This window comes from Octopus bimaculoides, chromosome 1 (assembly GCF_046866305.1).
Source record: "Octopus bimaculoides isolate indiv1 chromosome 1, ASM4686630v1, whole genome shotgun sequence".
In the NCBI taxonomy this organism is placed as follows: domain Eukaryota; kingdom Metazoa; phylum Mollusca; class Cephalopoda; order Octopoda; family Octopodidae; genus Octopus; species Octopus bimaculoides.
In genome coordinates, this window is record NC_142928.1 from 137,765,490 (window position 1) to 137,790,197 (window position 24,708).

A 24,708-nucleotide genomic window follows, 5' to 3' on the forward strand; every position below is an offset into this window, starting at 1 on the left:
ATATTATTATTAAAGTTTTTTTAACTGATATTAATAGTTTTATTGAAGTTATGTGTTTATGTTTCAGGCCGCAACTAATACTGTAATTTCACTAAATTTTTCTATTTATCTTATGACTATGTGGACAGCCTCTCTCTCTCTCTCTCCCTCCCTAGTCGAGGTAAAGAATACGCACACCACCCGTTTTCGGCGTAACTAGCCCTGAACAGCGAGTGTGTGTATTCTTTACCTTCGCCATATATATATATATATATATATATATATATATATATATATACACACACACACACAGGACGCAGTTGTGCATCGGTGGCCTGCTGGAAAAGATGTTTCCCTGTCTCAAAAAAAAAAAAAAAAAAGGGTAGTAATAATGTACTAACCAGGACTGCCAATTTACTTTGGCAAATAAATTTTACTGTTACTACTTTTCGCTCAGATTTAAAACTAAATATATATATATATATGTATGTGCGTGTGTGTGACATACAATCATTCGCTCTACAAGTTTGAAAAGCATTAGATATAGAACTTAATACCGATTACATAATGAAACATTACATTTACTACAGAAACCTAGTGTTTACTTATAAGTTCTCTATCACACACATGTATATATGTTTATATCCTCTGTCTCAGCTCTTGGCCGACAGATGTCGCTTAGTGCTGCCGTCGTCAACGTTGTCGTCGCAACAGCAGCAGCAGCCGCCCTGCCTTCTTCTGCACCAAAACATCTACACATAGGCTTCCCCAGACCTCAACGGATATTAGCAAATGTGTTGATGTTCGAAATTATCAAGAAAACAAAAAGTCATACAAGAGATTTGCGACGATACGTCGCCAATTTTTGTCAAGATTGTTGTTAATGATCAAAAAGAATTTATAAATGGGAAGTAAGAGGCGCAACACTTCAGTTGCTAACAATTCGTTTCTGTCACCCTTTTATTATAATAATAGTAATTATTATTATTATGAATTTGTTATCTTATTTCTTCTATCTCCGCCACGCAAAAGGTGATATTGTTTTTTAAAAATGTTCGAATTCCAGGGAAGCTAGGAAACACTAGGATGGTATGTAAGGCAAGTTCTTTACTAATTTAGTTCCCGTCCCGTTCGAAAAAAAAAACCAAACATAAAAAAAAAAGAAACATTTGAACACTACAAAACTAATAACTGTATCGGTGCTGAACAATTTCGCAATGGGATAAAAACTAACTTTCTTCGTTATTTAAGATTAGGTAGGTTCTGATATACTTTATACAATGTTTCTATATCAAAATTAAGTAGCCTTTGCTATTTCCTGAATTTTTAACGTCACATAATTGTAGTTAGATTGCATCGGCTTTCCTGTAAAATCAAATATGCGTGCGTGCGCGCGTGTAGAAATGTATGTTTAATGAATGCGGTTAAATTAAATCTCAAAACCTTAGTACCTGATTTCGATAAATCTTCAGATTAACTGAGGATATCAGATAATACCATGTTGCTGTTTTTTTTTTTGCTACTGTAAACGCATAACTGACGAATGAATTTCAGAAATGAAAATGAAATGACAATTAACTGCAGTAGTTAGAAATAATAATAGCACTAATCTATATTCAATAAAGATCTATGAAATTTATATTCTTATAAGAACTTTTTTTGTTTAGATTCGGTATTTATTTTAGAGTTTGAATATGTCAAAGACTGATCTCCAGCTCCGTTTCTCTTCATTCAAACTCTTAAAAATATTCTCGAAAAATATTATATATTTATATATACCTTCTAGTATGTGTCCTAATTAATTCAGTAACATCTCGTTGTTGTATTTGTAACGACAAATTCTTTTTTTCGAGATGATATTGGTTGGAGAAAGTAAGCAATTTGGCTAGATAATGGCTATCCGTCGTGTTCATTAAGGAAAAGAAAAATAAACAAACCGTTCTTTAAACTTTCATTAGACAAACACGAAAGCTAAACAAACACATACACGCAAAAACGGAACTCACTACTTGATGTTTTCTCTCCGCTTTTTCGAATGCTTACAAACTCGTGTTATTGAACCAAGAATGTTTTTAAAACGTGGTGATAGAAGGACCAATCTGTTTTATTGGCGTCACGGTGATAGGAGAGAAATACTAGCGCTCCTTGGCGAAATAAATTAAGCAAGAGGCGGAGCAGTAGGAAACAGCATGCGTAAAATTCCTGCCTCCTCTCAGAATCATATATATATATATATGTGTGTGTGTGTATGAATGGTATGAAACGATGCTTACCCTATCTCTGCATATATTTCTCTTCTCTCCGAAAAAGCCTTCCCTACTTCTTTCTCGCCTTACCATTCGCTGTAATATTCAGCAAGGCCCTTTCTTTCTCCGATTCCCGTTCTCGCTCTATTTACCAATGTCGTTTCCTCCCTCTCCTTCTCTTCCTCTCTTTATGTTTCGCTAAATCTCACCCCATTACCCCCTTTAACTTCCACTTATTATCACCACCACCCCCATCATCACTACCGCCTCCTCCATCGTCACGGCTCCTGCTACCGTTCGCTCTCTCTCTCTCTTTCCCTTTACATACCCCCATTCCCCCCCACCTAGAATTTGGTTATTTATATGTTTTCGTTTTTTAATTCTTTCTTCTCTTCTTGTTGTTGCCATTCTCTATATCTGTCTCCATTTATATGTTTATTCCTACTCGCTGCAGCAACAACTGTTTCCTATGGCTAATGAACGGAAAAGGGTTGTATACGGGACGTTCTCGCGGTAAGTAAAATTGTTTTGAAATTTCCACAACACTAATGTCACTTTAGATTTGTCTTTCCTTCTTTTAATTGAAAAAAAAAAATATCTATTTTATTTATTTAAGCTTAAAAAAAAATTTACTCACTTATTTAAACCAATATTATTTATTTCGTAATCAAACCTACAAAACTACAAGCCTACAAAACAAACTGTCAACAATAAACGCTTTCCTATCGAAAAGTCTTTGATTTTTTTTTTTTAAGTTTCTAAAATAACAAAGAAAAAAAAAATGAAAGATAGCCATTGAAACATTCTTTTGGATATTAAAAAAAAAATTAAAAATTCGTAGAGCTTGTCTTGTAAAAATAGAAAATACAAGCGTGATCTGCACCTTGAAGTACATTCCACTGAGTAAATTATAAAAACTAGCAATGTTCGTTATTGTTCTTGACTCGTTGTTTCATTGGCGCCTTTGCTACACTAAATAAAATATTTTGTCTATAAAGGATATATATAAATGTTCTTGGTTGTGATACTGTCTGACTTTCTTGGCTCTCCCAATGCCCAAATATCTAACTAAGGTCGTTGTTGTGTGAAATTGATTCGGTTTAGTTGTTTATCAAATCCTTTTCGCTAAGTTGTTATCGCAACTAGAATTTAATTTTTTACAAATGTATTATATATTAACCATTAAGCCCACTGATTTACTGAAACCCCTCAACCAGCGATTTATATATATATAATCATTCGTTCCTACTAGTTTGGATATGATAGTATTTTCTCTTGTTATAGTAGTATAGTGTAGTATTTGTTGCATCTGTTTTCACTGGATCCCGCTTTACTCGCTGTTGTATTGTTATCAAAAGTAGCGGTGGTTCCCACCAAGAGTCAAGTGACGCTAACCAGAACTTTTCGTCTGTTAAGTTTTCTTTTCCACTGTCGCGTCTCTTTGTTTACTGTAATTCCGTATAACTTTGGAACAGGTGAGCCGACGAAGGACCCTCTTTGTCTCTCGACCTGCTAGACATAACAGTGAAAACACGAAGCGGGGTGGGGAATGTCTAAAGTATTCTGTTTTACTATACCTACTCTGGTTGTTAGATTTCATTTGTAATACACTAAATAACCCCTTTTTTAAACTAACCAATTGCACATAGGATAACATGAGGTTATCTTTGTCAATTTTTTAAAATGTATTTTTACCCGATGTTTATTTTAAAAGGCGGGTCTTTATTTCCTCTTTTTCTTTATAATATTAATTTCGAATATTTATATTTACACTTCCTTCTACAATTTCTCATTTCAAAATATACTGCTAAAATATTTTAGCTGACTCTTTGTACAATTTTTAAACGATAAAGCATATTCACAAATAACTTCAAACTAATAATTTTAGTGCGAAAGACCCTATAAACAATAAGGGTAATAAAACTGTTCTTCCCAACTTTAGCCGTCAGCTGTAAACAATGGTGACAAGTGTATTTTCTTAATGTTACACCAACTTTCACCAGTAGCAGTCACTAGGCGAAGTTGTCAATTTTTGTATAATTCTCGTTGTAAATGGCCTAATATTTCGAATGACAATGTATGTTTGCTTTTTTTTCCGAAAGAAAAAGCACCTGTTGGAAGTCAATTTAGTAATTACTTTCAAAGTACTGGCGCGTTGTTCATTTTAATTTACTTAGAAGTGAATGAGGGAGTCTGGACATATTTTGGTTTGTTACACTTGTACCTGGGAAAATAAAACAAATTTGAGAAGACGAACTGAAAAAAGTTATTCCGGGTATTACCCAGGTTTTCAAATAACCGATTGAATTTCATGAGTCATGCTCGAATATTTTAGAATGTTTTTAAAATCTCCGAATTCGTTAGTGGAAAGTGATTTTTCAAAATATTTCAGAGCAACAACAAAATAGCAAAAGCAGCACCTAAGAAAAATACTGGAGTTTATTCTGGAGACAAGAACGGAGCCTCCAAAATACGTAATAAATTATGCTGAAACTCTTAGAAAGGAAGAAAGATCGCCGTGTATATGAGGAAAGCCCCCGTACGAACTATAACTGCCGGTAGGTAGTTACTACCGTATCTTAATGGATTACAAACGAACGAGCTGTCTTGCTTCAAGGTCTTTTTCCTTCTTTTGGTCTCTTGCATAACTTTTTCTTATTTTCTTGCATTTCTTTTGTTTTTTTTCAACACAGAAAAGTGTAATTATAAAACGGGAACGGCGAGGGAGTTGTTTAACCCCAAGTCCGCCTTGAGTAACCCTGTAATCAAAGGTATTCCAACCCTTGGCCATCTTGCTTTGTTTTATTTTATGAATGTGTATTCAAAGTTGGTAGAGAAATTTGAGGGGGATTTGGAATGCTATTTCTGGCAGATCGATCGACCACATAGGCTTCCCTCGTTCGTGAATACGGAGCGAAACTTGTCAGGATAGTAAGAAGAAAAAAGTTTACTTTTGTTTTTTTAAATTTTATCATAGATTAAATGTGAGTCGGACTAGCTTATCGAGCTTAAATTGTCGAAAGCCTTTATTTGTAAACAAAAACAATTTTCTTTTTTTTATTTGTCATTAACTTAGTCGGGGAATATTTGTTGACTATAGTATACCGAATAGTGAGTGACATGGTTACAAATGTCTATGATTGTAAATGTAGAGAAAAGAAAACGCTTCGTTTGAATGGCCTTGGTAAACCTTGATTTTAGCTTCATGTTTGATTGAACAGGCTGAAGACCAAGGATATTCCAGCCACGACCATCCCATTTTTTTTCTGTATATCTAGAGCTACAGTTATCCAATGCATTACTTTTTCTTTAAACGGCTGTTATTTCTAGGAAGTTGAACGACCGTGTAGAGTTCCCCAGCTGTCGTTGGCTCGAGCAATAGCTGTAGTAGTGTTTATAATGTATTGCTGCCGTTATAACTGGGAAATCTAACACGATTTACCTTCTCTGTAAGCTTTAATACAGATTCAACAAGTCTGCAACTGCTATGACTGACTTCCTCTCCCTCCACCCCCGCACACGCTATGCTCTGTCCTCATTGATTCATTACTAATTGTAAAAGTGAATATTTATTTTTCTTCTTGAAAAAACAAACCGTATTTATTTACACGGCGATAGAAATAATTGAGCACATCTGAATTCCAATTATGAATTTCTTTCATCTAAACAGTATATTGTAAAGAGGAGGCTGTAGATTGGATTTTTATCGATCACAGTATTTAATTGTATTTATCGACGTCGTTGCTGTTATTTAACCCCAGGCCAACCCTGCTAGTGTAGACCAGACCCATGGTCAAAGATTTTCCGGCCTGAAGGTTAATATCATACCATGTTATCTCAACATCCTGCCTGCTAATTATTTTAAAAAATTCAAACTTGACCATAAAGGAATATGAGACGAACATTGTGTGCGTCGAACCAAAACACCATGTTCGACGCACATCTGGTCACCTACCACTATACGTGTGTGGGGGGGGGACGTGCACATTGTATAGGTGTGTAATATGTATGTATTGCTATTATGACTCTCTTAGCATGTTCCATGCTTTTGCTAATTGTTTTAGGTGCCTGTGTAATCACAAGTAGATGTAGATACTATTTGACCTCCCATCAAAATGAAGTAGGTAGAGAGGGCTGGGTGGTACTTCTTCCAGCTGATTAGACTTATCATAAAATGAAGTGCCTTACCCACTTCAGAAATCGAACCCATGACCTTATGTTTTTGTATCCAACACTCTAATCACTTGGCCATGTGCCGTCTCACACTCTCGCACACACACACACACACTCTCTCTCTCTCACACACACACACTTACACACTTCTGTATATATCCAGTCATGCGTTTAATAGGCTTCTGTACAAAGCCTTGTGAGTGGATTTTGTCGATGCCAATTGAGGGTGTGTGTGTACCTTTGTCTTCACATCATACTTGCATATGAGCATCACTGTCATAAGTGATGTTTATTTTCAGTTTTTCTTGAAGAACAGGTCTAGCCATGTAGAAATATTAGTTTGCTTGGAACAGGTGAGAGTTGCTGACGGGAAGGGCATCTGGCACTAGAAAATCGGCAACAAATTCCATTTGATCCATGCAAGCGTGGAAAAGAGGACCTTAAATGAGGCTATTTCAAGTCCTCTACTTCATCATCCAACAAAGTTGGGGTCAGTTGACATCACCAGATGATTGAATGTCACATCTTCCCAGTTTCATAATTGCGACAACTGGGGGGAAATGTGACTTTCGTCTTCCATGAAAATAAGTAATTTGAAATAAAACAATTTTTATCTGAACCAGTCCTATGCTAAATTTGGTAAAATAAAAGAAGAATCTGCCAAAAACAACAATTGGCATAGAAGCATGGTTGTTGACCTGCCAGAAATAGTCAAAGCTAAAAATCACATGTGATTAACTTTTAGGAAGGATGGAGATTGAGTAATGTATGTGATGTTACATGTAGTATTTAAAAAAAACAAAAAAAAAACTGGTTTTAGTTTGAAAGATTTTGACCATAAGTTTTCTCAGTCAGTACTGAAGTGGGGCTAAACACACACACACACACACACACACACACACACACACACACACACACACACTCTCTCTTTTTCTCTCTTGCACACATTTACACTCGCATCCTAATTTACTGCACCTGTTACACTTTCCACCATCATTCTAACCATGAGTTGGCTAAGCCTTCATTCTTGAATAACTGGATGAAATTAAAGTGAAAAAGCACTATCTTTCAAGTACAGATATTTTCAACAACCAACTGAAATCTTGCAGCTTTATGCAGCAGTATCAACAACAAAGAATCATTTCAAGATGTAGTTTAAGTATTTTTAAAAGATGCCCTTAAAGAATCACAAGTGAGGTGAGCTCTTTTATACTCTCTAGCACTTAGAGAACTACATTACGCTATCTTCTAGTAGCAATTGAAAGTGAATTAGTGAAATTTAAGCTTACTCTGCATAATGCTTTTGGTGTAATATAGCAAATGAATTTAATATTGACAATATAGTTGAGAAGAATTCTCACATCTCAACTGATACTATTGTTTCCTCTTTAATCTGATATCTAAATGGTTCCTAAATTTACAGATCTAAATCGGCTTTGTACAATAATCCCAAAACTTACTGTTGGAGCTATTTAATCACAGCCAGATACTCTTCTGTTACCATATTCCGTACTGTTAAGCATTGCAAGAGAAATTTCCAATGGATTGAAAACTAACTCCCCCTTGGTATGGAACTTCTTTTTAGTAAATTATAAAAAACAAAAGAGCAAAATAAGAACTGCTTTACCAAGAGAATATACCTAGAACACTATTAACATTTCATTCTTTTCGAATAACAACACATCATTGGGTAAGCACAGCTTCATTAAGACTAAACACCATAATAATAACTAACAAAGCTGTTCTCTCCTCTCAAAGTTTATCATCACCCTCTAAATAATTGTTTTAACATTCATTTTTACATGCTTGCATGGGTTGGACAGTCACTTGTGGTAATCCTCACCTGTTTCCTGGCAAAACATTATTTTCCCTTGGCCAGACATATTCTTGCAGAACACTGGAAATTAATGACAATGCTTGTGTGATAGCACCTATCATTTATAACAATCATGTGACATGAAGACAAGGGTACACACGCACACACACACACACACACACACACACACACACACACACACACACACACACACACACACACACACACACACACACACTCTCCCTCTCTTTCTCACTCTCTTACTCTCTCTCAAATCCACTAACAAGATTTTGGTGTTGGCATAAGACTATACAAGACACTTGCTCAGAGTGGAACTCATCTTGGAATTATGTGGTTGGAAAGCAAACTTTTTATTGGAGATTTACAAATTGAACCCCCAGACACAAACTTAGAATAAAATTTCTGACATGTACTCTAATAATGTCAATTTTGTTTGTCGTGTTGCATAAAGTTGAATTAACAATTGTTAATTTCCTTTATTCCTTGTTTAACTCTTTTGATGCCAGTTTACCTGGTTCTAGATTCAAAACCTGCCAAATTTAAATCAAATCCTGATTATTATTCAAAATCATTTAAAAAGTGATAATATAACACAAGGCCAGGAAGAATTCCTCAATAAGCTTTCAGTATTTAGTCTTGTATGCCTCTTCTTTTCAACTTTACAGTTTGAATCAAAAAAAGTTTCTATGAAGCTGCTTGAAACAGTAGCCAAATGTACTTCATGTCACAAAGCATTTTGATAAAAATGGCGTATGTATTTAGTTCTAGGTGGACAATTGAAGTCTGGATAGCTCCCTGGCTGGCCAGCTCCTGTCAAACTGTCCAACCCATGCCAGCATGAAAAATGGACGTTAAATGATGAAGTAGAGGAATTGTAGTGCTTCTTAGACTAATGGACTGTCTCAGTATAAAGTATTGCATTCATTTCTCTGGCCAGAGCATTAACCTGAATGCTTACAAGACTGGACTCTGCTTGGCTCCCAAAAGCTATTGATATGCTAAACTAGGCAATGGTTTAGATCTTATCACCCAAATTTTCTGTATTATCATTGACAAAAAATTAAAACTTAGAAAATTGCTGATGGTATGTTTGAGTAATTTTTCTTTAATTTGTAGTGGTTAGCACTGTAAACCTTTTAAATAAATCTTTGACAGCTACTGAGATACAAATATGATCTTGATTTAGGTACGAGTGGTAAATTAGGCTTTGATTCGTGGCTAGCTTTCATTAGTAGTATTTACCTTCCAGATGGCTTTTTGAAAGCCATCTTGTATAACTCTTAGGTTATCTCAGGTCAATGCATTTTAGTCATGCACATCCTATTTATTTTCAATGTGCCTAAAAGTATATTGTGTAATGCATCCTTAAGATATTAGGAAGATCTTATTTGTAGCAGCTTAAGAAACCATGTAGAACAGGGGTGAGGAATGCTTTACCTGTGAACAAATTTTTTCCCATATTCACAGTCAGAATTGCGCTTGAAAAAACAATCTTTAAAATCCAAAATATAAGTTTGGTACCTATGAATGTAAGATTCATTTCCCTTCTAGTGCACTCTATATGTTCTTGTGCAATTGTTGAGTTTCCTTATTCTGTAATGGTCTCTCACTCCTTAACTTTTTAGCATTTAAACTGACCGTATCTGGCCCAAATATTCTACCTGGTTTATGATCAAACTGGCCAGATCTGGCATGTCACATCTACAAGAACAATGTCATTCTAAGAATAAACAATTGCATCAAAATCTTAAGCTACAAGATAGGAGCACTCCGTCGGTTACAACGATGAGGGTCCCAGCTGATATGATCAACGGAATGGCTTGCCTGCTCGTGAAATTAACGTGCAAGTGACTGACCAATCCACAGATACGTGTACCCGTAACGTAGTTCTCAGGGAGATTCAGCGTGACACAGAGCTACATGAGCTACAAGATAATACATGATTAACTCAAAACAATGCGAATAAGTGTTAATGTAGATCTCTCTTTTTCTCTCTTTTTTTTCTTTCTTTCTCTTTCTCTCACTCTCTCTTTCTCTCACACACACATAACTGCAGGACTTTAACTTCTTGGTGACTGATCAATTTACAGGGTTAATTTTCTATATTCAGCAAAGTGTCAGTATTTGAAATGTGGGGTTTGTAGATTTTAATACTGCCATTGGTTTGAGTTTAAACCTGTCACTGTAAACACTTATTTTGTGATGTTAAGTAATAGATGATATTGAATACTTCCAAATGGGAATTAAAGAAAATATAGTTGAAAAGATTTCTTGTTTGCTACTAGTGTTAATATTTAATTCTAACTTTGAATAAAATATTGATTGATTTTTATGGAATATGGATAACCACTCACTTGACCTACTACAAATTGAATTGCGTTTTAATATCATTCCATTTCTACATTCAACAATTGTAGTGTTGTCTTTTTCTACCTTCCTTGAAATATTTCAAAGAGATGAGCAGCTGATGTTTTCAGTTAAAATTGCTGAGTTTATGATCATCAATGAAATGATATTTCATAGCTTGATGAACATGAAAGATGGCTTTGTTGTGTTACATGCAGAGAGAAAGTTACCATTACAGTTCTTTTGATCTGATAAAAGATGACCTTATTCACTATAGTCATGAAATAGCTATTTCTAAGAAATGGACACTGCTACAGTTTTATTACTGTAACTAAATCTTGATATGCTTATTATTTACATTTGACTTAGTGATAGGCTAAATTATATTTCTGTTTATGCTGTCAGTTTAGACAGAAAGACGAAGTAATCACCAGACTTCAAGTAAATCCTCAAAAAAATACATTCTTTGTTCTTTTCAAAGCTGATTTTCATAATGATTCTGTACTGGAAGGACTTGCCCATTTCATGCAAGCTTTAAAAAAAAAATATATATGTATATATGGGGAGCATAAAAATATTGATGTTTCCAACTCTTAGCCAGTAAAATATTTGAATTTTCTCGTTTTATTTTCCTTTTGGTAATATAATTTTGTCACTTGTTAATAATTCATTCATAATTGTCAGATTGCAAGCCAATTAGAAAATTCATATTGTGATTGCAATTATCAAAACATTTGTTTCTACTATTGAAATAAAATGCATGTGTATGAGATGATGGGATTAGTGACACTGTAATAGGCTACAGGCCACAAGTTCAAATCATCTTAGAGCTGTGTTGGAAATTTTTTTTATCTAGGGAATATATTTTACTATCTCTTAATTGTTGGGTAGTTTCTAGTGTTGTAAGTTTATCATTTCCAAATAGTGCTTATTCAGCTCAGTTCTAAATCTGTAGGCTCATAAAAACAAATGTAAAACTCTGAATTTACTTTCCAATAACTACCAACCCAAGAACATAAAAAATAATTAAAAATAAAACCCAGCTGGAAGAAACTAGTTGTGATTATCAGAACTCCACTCATGATAGTTTACTAATTTTATGTAGATGAAACCTTGATATTTAGCTTTGACTCTGCCAGAACTCTTGGTATTATTTCTGGATCTAATATTGGTTTCAGATTTTGGCTTAAGGCCAGCAATTTCGATGTAGGGTCAATTACATCAACCCCAGTTTTCAACTGGTACTTATTTTATCAATTCAGAAAAGTTGTAAAGGCAAAGTCGAACTCCAGTGGAATCTGAACTGAATGTAAAAACAGACGAAATACTGCTAAGCATTTTGCCCAGCATTCCTTAAGCTCTGGATGTAATATTGCATGACAACATCACATGGGCAATGTGTGTAGATGTACAGTATTGTGGTGTTAGAAAGCTTCAATACAAATGAATTTAGTAAGGCAAATGAATATTTGTTTTGAGGGGTATATTTTTCTTGTTGCTGGAGCACTGCCTTTCGTCAAACACATCAACCCCAGGACTTATCCTATCATTCTCTTTTGCTGAACTGTTAGGTTACAAGTACATAAACACACCAACATCAGTTAAGTGATGGTTGGGACACGCACATACATGACAGGCTTCTTTCAGTTTCTGTCTACCAAATCCACTCAAGGTTTTGGTTGGCTTGAGGCTGTAGTAAAAAACACTTGCCCAAGGTACCACACAGTGGGACTGAACCCGGAACCATTTGGTTGGGTATCAAGCTTCTTACAACACAGTGCCTGCACCTATGCATGAAACCAACTATGTTGGTAAAATGGTTTGTGTTACAATTAGTTAATGTGAGATGTACGAAGTTTATAAACTGATTAGGCAATGGTAAGATGAGGATTAAGATGAAGTGAAATATTCAGAGGATTAACTTTTAAGTAGGAAACTTGTTCATAAATGTTTCCTGTATTGATGAAATAATTAAAACATTCAGCATTAATATTGTCATTCTTTCACTGCATAATTCTAATTTTTTTTTCTAATTCTCTTAATATTAACAATAACATTAATTTGAGTATTATTATTATATCGGTTACATTGGACCTCTTTGATGATGTAACATGCATACCAATGAAGAAATACCACACAATTTATTATTGCAGAAGAAATTAAAACTCATTCCACACAGTTTATTATTGCAGAAAAAAGTAAGATTCATTAACATCATAAATTTATACGTTTCCCATGTTGGTATGGATTGAGCTCTGATTAATTTATTTTAATGGTTAATTTGAGATTAGACTAAGTATTTTCCTCTCAATTACTTGTATATAAATTGGTTCTTGTGGAATTGCAATTTACATGTTCAAATTAGTTTATCGAGAAAATGATTTTGAATACTCAATTAAGACCAATGAATATTGCTAATGTATTGTTAGACCTAGTAGTTTCATGCAACTTGTTCAATGGTATATTACAGTACTGAAGATAATTTATGCAAATCTAAGTGCAGTTTACACTCTGCACACAAACATACATACACACACACACACACACTAATATATATATATATATATATATATATATATATATAACTATTGTATTATCTCTCTACTGGTATTGTGGAAAGCAGAGTTTAGTGTTAATTTTATAGCTAAATGCATTATTACTATTGGAAATGGGCTGTGCGTGAGAAGACCCGGCAAGCCAAGTAAGATCGTTGCCAGTGCCCCTGGACTGGTTCTTGTGCGGGTGGCACATGAGATGCACCATTTTGAGCGTGGCCGTTGCCAGTACCGCCTGACTGGCTCCTGTAGGATTTTCGAGCGAGATCGTTGCCAGTGCCCCTGGACTGGCTTGTGCGGGTGGCACATAAAAGACACCATTTCGAGCGTGGCCGTTTTCGTGCGGGTGACACGTAAAAGCACCCACTACACTCTCTGAGTGGTTGGCGTTAGGAAGGGCATCCAGCTGTAGAAACTCTGCCAAATCAGACTGGAGCCTGGTGTTGCCATCCGGTTTCACCAGTCCTCAGTCAAATCGTCCAACCCATGCTAGCATGGAAAGCGGACGTTAAACGATGATGATGATGATGATGATGATGAAACCAATTTTTTGGCATCAGCAATTACTGTTTCTTTTATATGCAAAAATCATTGGAAACAGCTAAATTAGAATTGACAATTTTTTTTTTATATCTTAACATAACTGCAAAAGAAAAATAAACCTGATAACTTCTATATGTTTTCATTTTAGAAGATAAGTTCTTAGTTATTTTGTGAAACAGTTGGCAGGAGATCACAAAAGTATTACCCTACTCCTATGTTTATTAAGGCTGGCTCATTTTGTCTTACTGAATATAAATTAGTGAATAATTTTAAAAGCATTTTAGAATAAATCTTTCAATAGATTTATGCTAAAGTCCTCTTCAAATGATTCAACACACACACATTTTTGTCTACCTTGACCCAAGATTATAGAAGACACTTGCCCAAGGTGCCATCCTGTGGCATTGAACCTAAAATCATAGTTGGGAGGCAAACTCCCTACCATACAGCTACGCCTACACCTTTATAAAAAGAACTTAGTGTAATGTAAATTCAACATTTTCAATTGAGCCAACATCAATTTTATGTAGTTGGGAGGGAAAGTGATACTGATGGACACTGGTGAGAGGAGGGAGAAAAGAATTCTTAAACTGGAAATACAGCCTAAATTCTTGCAACAGGGGGGTTCTACTGTATGTGCCCAAGTTGCTTAAATGGTGGTGTTTCAACTGGGCAGCAGGTTAAGCCTACTACCCAAGTAACTGATGGTGGTATTTGAACTTCGAACATAAACGGAACATACTACAAGATATCTTGTCCATTCTTACAGTTCTGCTAATCTACTCACTTGAGATTGGTAGTGTTTAAACATCCTCCAAAAGCATGAAAGGCAAAGTTGACTTCAGTAGGATTTGAACCTGGATGCTAAGCGTTTACTACAAATACAAGCACCTACTACACTCTCTGAGTGGTTGGCGTTAAGAAGGGCATCCAGCTGTAGAAACTCTGCCAAATCAGATTGGAGTCTGGCATAGCCATCTGGTTCGCCAGTCCTCAGTCAAATCATCCAACCCATGCTAGCATGGAAAGCGGACGTTAGACAATGATGATGATGATGACTCTGATTCTGCCGGTTCACTTTCCTGTGCTGAAAATAAAATGGTTTGGGTATTAGTTATATTTCTAGGTTCTGGTTTGTAATCCTGCTTGGTTGTTTTTAAAATATAGTACCAGCTAAGTACTAGGTTTAAATGACAGAACAGCCCATCAGTCAAACATGTGCATAACCTCTAATCAAACGAATGTATGAAAATACACTTGAATGGCTTGAAGCTTCTCGCAGACCTTGTATTCCCAGTTATACAATGCATTTCCACCAAACTGAAGACCATGCTTCAATGTGCAGTGATAAATCATACTTGATGCAATATGATGGTCTTGATATGGTTATACTCTGTCCACTGTCTAATCTATAGCTCTTTACCTGCAGATTTTGGTGGCAGGATGGATTTAGTCAGAGCATAGCAGTTACTGTTCCTCAGCTTCTATCATTGACCAGTTAGCATTCAGATTAAATTATATTATAATTCTTATTTATGGACATTGTTTTGAATTTAATCAGGCATTATCCTGTACCTTTTGAAATTTTGATGTGATTGCATATTTTTTGCATTGTAAGATGGGTGTGATAGACCCAATCTGGTTGCCTTGAACTTGAAAAAATATCTTGGCCAATTTAAATACCAAAGTGTTAAACTTGAACAATGTATATGTATAATGGTTAATAGAACTTTGAAAACCAAGTGCTTTGAAGGGTAAAGAGCTCAGAACAATTTCTCATAAATTTGAGTTGAACAAACATGGAAAACACACACACACTCTCACAAAAAAAAAAAAAGAGAAAGAAATAAAGCTGGGCAATAAATATCAAATTTGTGTATGAATTTAATAAATGATAGGGCATTGATCTCAAGCAGTCAATAGGAATTAAAATCAAATATAAAGTTACAACTAAATGTAAAGATTTGTTAAAAAAAGAAAAATTACATATTAATTTTCAACATGTTTCAGTTTGAGAGATATTTTTTAAAAGTATCAACAAAAAATCACTGTAAAATAACACATGAAAAATCTATATACATAGTGTAAGGGATATGATTTTTTTTAAATTAAAATTTTCACTGCACAATTCAGTTGGTCATTCATTGTAAATGTACACTCTCTCTCTCTCTCTCTCTCTTCATATGTGATATGTGTATTTGACTGTGTATTGCAGTAGAAATTTTAAAATTGAAGACACCCTGCCCCAACCTCCAAATATTTTTATAAATAATGTTAACATATTTTCATCTATGTATATTCATCTAGTGAACAATGAAAACCGGACTAAACACATACTGATTTTGCTTATAAAAATACTTTGTGTTTAATCCTTTTATTTAAAAAATAAAATATCTGCATAATTTACCTTCTGGGAAGTTTATTCTGTGTAACTGGTGAGTTTGTAACTTCGTAGACAAATAGAGGTAACTAGTTGTGTTCTCTTTAACTTGGGAATTTAACTCAGTTTCACTTGCATTGATACTAGATATTTTCTAAATTCTTATAGTACAAGCATTGATTTAAGATAGTTAAAAGTTAGTTAAAACGTTGGTGATTCTAGAGAAAAATTATTGGGTGTGCAGGCATGGCTGTGTGGTTGGAAATTTGCTTCTCAACTACATGGTTTAAGGTTCAGTCCAATTATGTGACACCTTGGGCAAATATCTTCCATATCCTAGAGTTGACCTAACCTTTCTGTGAATTTGATAGATAGAAACTGTACAAAGCTCATCATATGCTTGCATATCTGTTAAGTATTCATGGTGGTGAGCTCCAGAAGACATGTGGAATAAAAAAAATCCCTTACATGATCAGGTAAAGATAGTGATAAGGGCATCTAATTGTAAAGAATACTTCAATCTGTTTTGCATAACCTGTGCTGGCCTGGAATATGTAAAATAAGCTGACGAATATGGTACCAGGCTTCCAATTTGTGCTTCAGATTATACTGCATGGTGTTTTGAGATTGTTGAACAAGGTGTTGAATTTTGCCCAGCTTTATCTAGCAGTAAAATAAGATATTCCATGGAAATTTAAAAGCAAATAAAATAGCATTCCATCCAGAGGGAGATTTCTCATTTGCCAAATGCTACAGAAATCATTTCCATAGTCATAAAATAAAAATGATTACAACTAGAAGTGAAATTTTGATATAAATTCTAGGTTTAAGTATTCTATTCCTCTGTGGAAAATGTTAAAGAAGACAAACCAATGTGGGAACAAAACTGATTTTCAGCCTTAGACTGACTATGCTGCAAGTTACCATTTGAAAAGCATGCCAAATCTTACCTATATGGTTTTAACTTCTACAATAGTTTCAGTTCATTTAATCTAGCAAGCTTAAAATCAAGACCACCTGTTTTGATATTTTTTTTATTTCTTAAATATTACTGTTTCATTAATCTTGAAAGCCCATATTTTCATCTCTTTTCAACCGATTTGTATAAGCTAAAACATTACATCTTCATCAACTTCTCTATTTTGAGAGAAGAGTCTGTAAGAACTATGGATACTATCTCATCTCAGATTAAATAATAATGCTTTCTAATTTAGAGACCATCTGCAATTCTGAAGCAATAGGATTAGTTGATACCATTGACCTCAGAATTTGACCAGTACTTTATTTTAATGACCCTGAAAGGAAAAGTTAACCTCAGTATTTGAACTTGGAACATAAAGAGCTGAAACAGATAAAGCAAAGCATTTTTTCTGAAGCTTTAATGAATCTACCAAATATTCTGTTGGTATTATCAACTCATTTAGTCTAAATTTTTCTGAATTTATGAAGTTCCTTGTCAATTACTGGTAATAGTTTCATTCCTCTCCAATTTTACCATTGAACATAAAATTCAATCCCTGCTCTATAATAGAATGTTTTAGTACTTTGATTCAACAAAATAATATGATGATGCGACTAATGCATGAAGCATTTCAAGCTTTGATTGGTGTAACCTTTTTTCTTTTTCTCTCTCTCTCTGTAAGTAGCCTTGTATTAGCGAATAGCACCCCCATTTTTACATGTAAAAAATGAAAAGAATTATAAAAAAGAATTCCAAATGATCATGTATTAATCCATTGATGTTTGAGAGCTGATGGTATTTCTAAAGGGTAATAGTTGACTGCATTTGATAGGACAATACTGTGTTTCAAATGATGGTATGTTTGCTTTGATGGTTGCACTACTACTAAGCTAAGGGGAGAAGAAAAAGGAACCTTTCAACCTTTTATGAATATTGAAAGGTATTGGAATTTCTCTATTGCACAATTTCTGCTACATATTCCAGTGCACACAAGTTGAATGACATTTACGATTTAAAAGACAAAATATAAATTCATACAAGCTTTATGCAAAGAAATTCATGGGTTTTATAAAATTTATGAGTTATGAAAGCTTATTCTGTAGAATTCTGCACGTTAGAAACATCTAGGAATTTCTAATATCTGACACTTGCAGGATTTACACTCAGGAAAACTATTTTCAAATTTATTCAAAGAATTTTTAGTTAATTTTTTAATGTACATTTGCTATTCATGACGAGCAAATGATCAAACTAGCTATAAATGCTGAAATTTCTTCAATGTGTTTTTGTTAATTTCTTAAAATATAATCCTATATCAAGTCCTAAATATAAGTCTTTTAATGTACAGCTGTTTTATTAGATTTTTATTTTTTGTGTATATTTATATATTTTCATTTAACATTTGAATCAAGTTTCAATAGTTTGTTAAATTTATTCCTTTTCATGGAAATGTTCAGGAATTATTTTCATTATTAAAATCATGATATGAAAAAAAATTTTTATTCTCGTATAAAGTAATTTATATATATTTATTAAATTTTCACTGGAATCTGTATTAAAATTTTGAAATTGTAAATCAATACTGACATTCCATGTTTTGCATCATTGCTCATTTATATGACACTCATTATTTCTTTTGAAGCTTGTAATGTAAAGTGTCTAATTGAAGACAAGTTGTTCAGTCAACAGTATATTTCTAATACTTTAATGTCTATCTTTATGGTCAAAAGAGACAGTGGCAAAGCTACACTTATCTAATGATATTGAATGTCTGCCATTTTACAAATACATTCTGCTCTTGTTACACATGTTATAACCAAAAGCAGTTTTTTCCCTCTCCTCCTTTACAACTGTTTGGCAGAGCATGGTACTTTTATTGATGTTGCTAAGTATATCATTATATTTGTATATCTTAGCTCTCTCTTTTGCTCTTTCTTTTTCCCTGTATTTATTTTTAACACTTTTTTTATATATAATCTCAAATTGATTAGATGAAGCTGACAAGCTGGAAAGTTATTTTGTAACCTGTGTATAGGATTAGTGATCTTTTTTGAGAGATATCTTCATATAACTGAATAGACCTGTATAACCTGTCACAATGGAAGGCAGCTGATAATGTTCCAAGAAGCTGGACAGTATTCATAGCTTGAAAATTCTCCTATAAAGCCACATGCTGGTGGGATAGTGCCCTCTCTGGGACTAGTTTTATATTTAAAATTCAGTATACAAATTGTATTTATGTGGTTAAAGTAAGAGATTTGAGTTATTGCAAGGTGAGACAATTTTGAACTTCGTTAATCTGAAGCTATTGGTATCAGAGGGACATATGCTATTGAAATATTGAGTCTTTGCAACCAGCTGGAGCCTGTTGGCAGTGTTTAGCTTTTATCTTCTTTCTCTTTCTATATGCATGCCAATAACAGATTTTCACATGCAGCAGCAACAGCTATGTTTCCAGTAGCAAACTACAAGCTGCAGTCTGTGTATAATTAATATTACATATTGAGTGGATCATGTGCAAGATATTCTTTTTGCCTTCATTTTTCTTTTGTCATTAGGAATGATTCGTTGTCTAAAGGTTATAGAGTAATTTACAACTCCATAGGCTGCTTATTAAGTTCTGTCAGTTGTATTGCTGTGAGCTGAGTGGCTGAAATTTTTTATTGTAAATACACTTTTGTAATAACATTAATATCAAATCTATAGTTTGGCATTTAAAATTTTTGTTGCCATGTGTGATTGAAAACACTATTTAGTTGAGCCACTACTATCAAACTCCTAATTTGAAGTTTCACACAAACACTGGAATGTTTTAATGATTTGATGTATTGTTTTCAATTTAGTTAGGTGTTTATGATTAAATATTAAAATCTGAAATGTGTTAGTAAAAGCAAACATGGTATCTAAAGAACACTTCAGTCGAAACACATTACTATTTGTTATTTCCTAAATTTAAAGTCTATTTCTTGGAGATACAAATTGATTACTTTCCTACTGAAGTTATATATAAAAGCAAACTACTCGATATTCAATTTGAATATACATAGAAATGTAAAATTACCATGTAAATTAGGTGTAAAACAATAGTGAAGAAGCAAAAATATTTTTCAAGTTAGCTTTACAGAGCAATTAGGCATAGCTTAAAATCATTTTCTTTTTCCTTTTAGTTTTCACAACTGTGTAATAAGACTACTTTAGAATAAGTTTCTTAAAAGCAAATTAGTTATACATTACATTTTTTCTTTCCTGTTGTTAATAACCTTAAGGGAATTTGGAATCTGAAACTTTTTGCTTGAACCTCCAGTTTACTTAAGCTACAATCATATTTATAGTATAACATAGCTTTTAGTTTGCAATTTTTCTTTATATCATTACAAATTGCTGTTGGCAAAAATATTCAGCTTTCCCCAATCTTTACTTGGAAATATATATATATATATATATATTCATTCAGTTTTTCATAGATACTTTTTCTTAAAGAATTTTCCTACTGGAGGCAGCTACTTTTGTGTGTGTTGGTGTGTTTGCATGTACACTAGCTTTTTAAACTTAATATACACATGATTTTCAGTGCAATTTGAAATTGAATGCCAACTGATGTATAATTTCATAACTTTAGAAAATGATTGAAGAAAAGATAGAGTATAGAATGCTATTGTTTTAGATGCTTTGTTAACTTTCATTTGTTGAATTATATTTCTTTATTCACATAAACAGCTTGCATGATTGTAATTTAACAAATGAAATGAAATCCCTTGAAGCTTTTAAAAAACCAAAAAAGTGAAACTCACAAAGCTGAACAAAAAATACTCAAATCTTTTTGCTATCTTAAAGCAATAATTAATAAAGCTCATTAATTTGTTTGTTTTTTTTTTTGTTTTTTTTTTCTAATTTTCATTATTGTAAATCTTTGAAATTTTTACTTTTTCGTCTCTTTTACAAGTGCTGCAGCTAAATGAAATTCTTTTGAGATTTTAAATATTTTTTTTGTTTTTCTTTTTACATTTGATCTTACTCAAGCAAAATCAATGGTTGCCTATCTGCTTCTGTGGTTGGCCACAAGCAACATCATCTGATGGCACTTAAATCTGTTCAGTAAAATATAATTTGCATTGTAGACTTTTAAATAGACACCCTTCTCTCAGTATAATTCAGAACAGACTTGCATATGGTTTAAGATTCAGTTCTTGCTGTTATAGATTTTATGTTTTAAACATTCTTGTTTATTGTGAGTTAAACTTCAAATGTTTAATCATTCTAATAATTTTCAAGAATAAACTTTTGGAATTTGTTCTGGCTAAGGAAATAAAATTTAGCTTTTCCAAGAATATTTGAAGGTGATATTTTGATTTTTTTTTTTTTTTGTTTTCATTCTTGTAGATTTAGCATAAAAACTTATTCCTTCTGTTCAATATTAATATTTGAAAATGACCAGATGTTTATTCTGGTATCAGCCTTATCCAATAAGAATGTTCATATTTTTGTTTAAAAAAAGTTTTTTTTTTTACATTTTCATCTTGAAATCTTTTCAGACTAAAATATTACCTAGAACTGTTTGGAATATTCCATGACTGTTCAAGCAAGATATTAACTTACTGTTCTATATTTTCATTTGAGTAATGAGATTTACTATCTGTATTTAAATATTTAGACATCTGAAACAAAATAAAAATTAAGTGCACAAGCTGTTGTATTTGAATGGCTGTGAAATAAAATGTCTTCTATTTCCACAATTACCTACAGATCATTGTAGTGATCTATAGCAGCGATTTTAGCCAAAGCTGGAACAAGTTAATATTGGCTATAGTTATGAATCTAGTGAACATTATGCCAGTTGTTATTGAAATGGTCTTTTTAATAGCTAGTATTATATGGAAATTTTACAAAAACTTTTAAAGGGATATTTAGCATTATTACACGATCACAACTTTAACTCCTTTGATATAAACTTGCCCTGGCTGAATGATACAAAGTTTTTGTTTTAAAGCGATCTAAATTATACAGTGTTTTTTTATTTATTTATTTTTTTTTTGTCCAAGTGTAGGCACATGACTTAGTGGATGGTGTGTTGGACAAATGATCATAAGATTGTGGTTTCAGTTTCTGGAATGGATAATGTTGTTGTGTTCTTGAGCCAAATATTTCAGTTCATGTTACTCCAGTTTCGGCTGGCAAAAATGAGTATTCTTGTGATGGACCAACGTCCTAGCCAAGGGAGAGTATATAAGCCAGAGAAACCAGGAAACTGGCCCCTGTGATTTGGGGAAACTGCCTTAGCTTTTTTTCATTGGATCACTAAGGCACAAGAACACAAACCAAGGCCATTTGTTAAGTGATGCTACACACACACACGCACGCGCGCACACACACACACCAAAATAGTTTTCATCTAGCAAATTCACTCACCAAGTATTGGTTGGTCTAGGGCTATTGTAGAAGACACTTGCCCAAAGTACTGTGCAACCATATAGATTTGGTCTCAGTCCCACTGCAAAGTAAACTTCTGAGCCACACAGCCATGTCTGTGTTTGAATTTACAAATGTAGCGTAAAAGTATTCTGGGGCCCCCTTTCTGGAAAATCCTTGAATACCATACATAATGAAATGTTTCTGCTGTCAAAAAATTCTTTCAGGCTGGCTACATTCTCCTTGGTTATATTGAGACCAACTGACATGTGGAAGCATTATTCTTCTGTATATGTATTATGTAAATTACTATTCAAATATTCAAAACTTAAAGTTGGTGAACATCTTTGTATGTTTATTTCCTTAGGGTAGCCTTATATCCTTTACCTTTCTATTTCATGAATTTTCAGATTGAATTTGTGTAAATCAAGACACGACTACTTCATAGAAGCAGAAATTGGTTTAAGTTTGTTATATTCACAGCTGGACGTCAAAATAATATATATCGGTTTAAGTTAACCTAAATTCAATCATATTACTAAGGAACTGTTCTATGTCTCCGTAATAGGAATGGATGAGGGAGCTTACCATCCATGATGAGATACTGAGTTGTAGAATCTTAGCTGAAGACTGAAGCCGTCTTCAGAGTAATAGTGATAAGTGTCAAGCTGTTTATCATAGGTCATTGATGTAGTGTATGTACCATGGTACAAGGAGTACCAGCTCTCTCCATAATATTGCGATTAGAATCTCCTTTCAGATAGGATAATGTCACTGTATGATCTGAGGACTATTGGCTCTCAAGCTAGAGCACGGCTGGTCATACCAAACTGTAACTGTGGTTATGTTTTACAACATAGCATATTCGTTCATTGATATTAAATATTGGGAATACAAAATAAATTAACACACAAATACTACTACTACTACTACTACTACTAATATATAATAATGTCAGGGAATTGTAATCAGATAAATAATAATGAGTATTGATGTTTGTAAATATGTAATTACTTTTAGCTGTTATAATTAAAACAAGGACAAATTTTTGTTTTAGCAGAAAACTGATAATTTTGTAAAATCTTTTTTCTTTTTTACATATTGTCATTAGATAATGTTTCATTTTATTTTATCTTAATGAAAAATTTGATTTCTTCAGATAATTCATTAATTTTCATTTCGGTTTTTAATAGCCTTTTGATGAGATTTTTGGTTTTGAGGCCCTTTTGATGAAGTATTTTTATTTTATCTTAAATTGTAATTTTCAATTTTCTATTAAGTGTTTAGTATATTTGTAAATAAATAAACTATTAGAAGCATTTCATTTTGCCAGTTGTTTCCTTATAATTATTTTGAATACTGAAACTTACATGTTTGATATTGAAGTAGCTTGTTTTAGAAATGAAAAAAAAAAAAAAAGAATGGATCTGTCAGATGCATGTATTAAAAAGATAACTTTCTTGTAACATTTAAATAGTATTCACATGAACAATATTAACAGGCAATACATTTATTTTGCCGGGTTTTTAAAGTTGAAACTGCAAGCTGTTACATTATTTCTAGTAATAAATCCAGAATTTATTGAATTGTATTGCAGTTGTGTTGTAATCTTTATTAGATTTTTTAAAATCTTAAGTACTTTGATATTCCATTGAATGTCCACAATTTCTTTTTCTGTTAACTTAAACTTTTGACCCTATGTAATGTTTTATAGAACCTCATTATTGGGGGCTGGACACTGTTTTACTAATGAATTGAAATTTGAAGAGTAAACTAAATATGAGATGTGTAAATTTTGTTAGAATCTTATGGAACTTATATATAACAAAAAAAAAAATAAAATCTGATATGCATTGCATCTCTTCAGTCTTTTTAGTACAAATTTCTGAGTATTTGAAATACATATGTTTTCACATGTGCCTAACAACTTCTCCATCCACCTCAGATTTTTGTTACAGCTAATCTGAGTGAGATTTGTTTATCCATCAGGATTTTTGCTAATGCTACTAAAGGCTTCTTGCCCACAAATTGATCTAGCTTGAAGCCATTTTAATGCAGTCTTGTACCCAATTATCTTAAACATCCATGATGATTGACAAATATTGTCATTTAGGATTAGAAATCTCCACTGAAAATCCATGCTCAGTTAGTGGAAATTTATCAAATATTTTGATTGCTTGTTGTTCAAGAATACGTTCATCTTATCAGTAAGAACAGTTTTCTAGCTGAGTCACTTGGAGTATATAACGCATACTTTGTATCACTTCAGTAAAACCATAACT

The 24,708-nt window shown here is 33.2% G+C and overlaps 1 protein-coding gene across 1 annotated transcript in view; it reads left to right on the plus strand.

Moving 5' to 3' along the window:
• The first annotated feature begins 373 nt into the window (after positions 1 to 373).
• The window catches only part of LOC106880113 (uncharacterized), a 193,856-nt gene continuing 169,521 nt past the window's right edge, over positions 374 to 24,708 (plus strand). The window contains exons 1-2 of the mRNA XM_089352641.1: positions 374 to 1,068; positions 2,680 to 2,738. Of these exons, the coding sequence (XP_089208767.1) occupies positions 1,066 to 1,068; positions 2,680 to 2,738 (62 nt within the window). The 5' untranslated portion in view covers positions 374 to 1,065. The remainder of the gene's footprint in view (positions 1,069 to 2,679; positions 2,739 to 24,708) is intronic.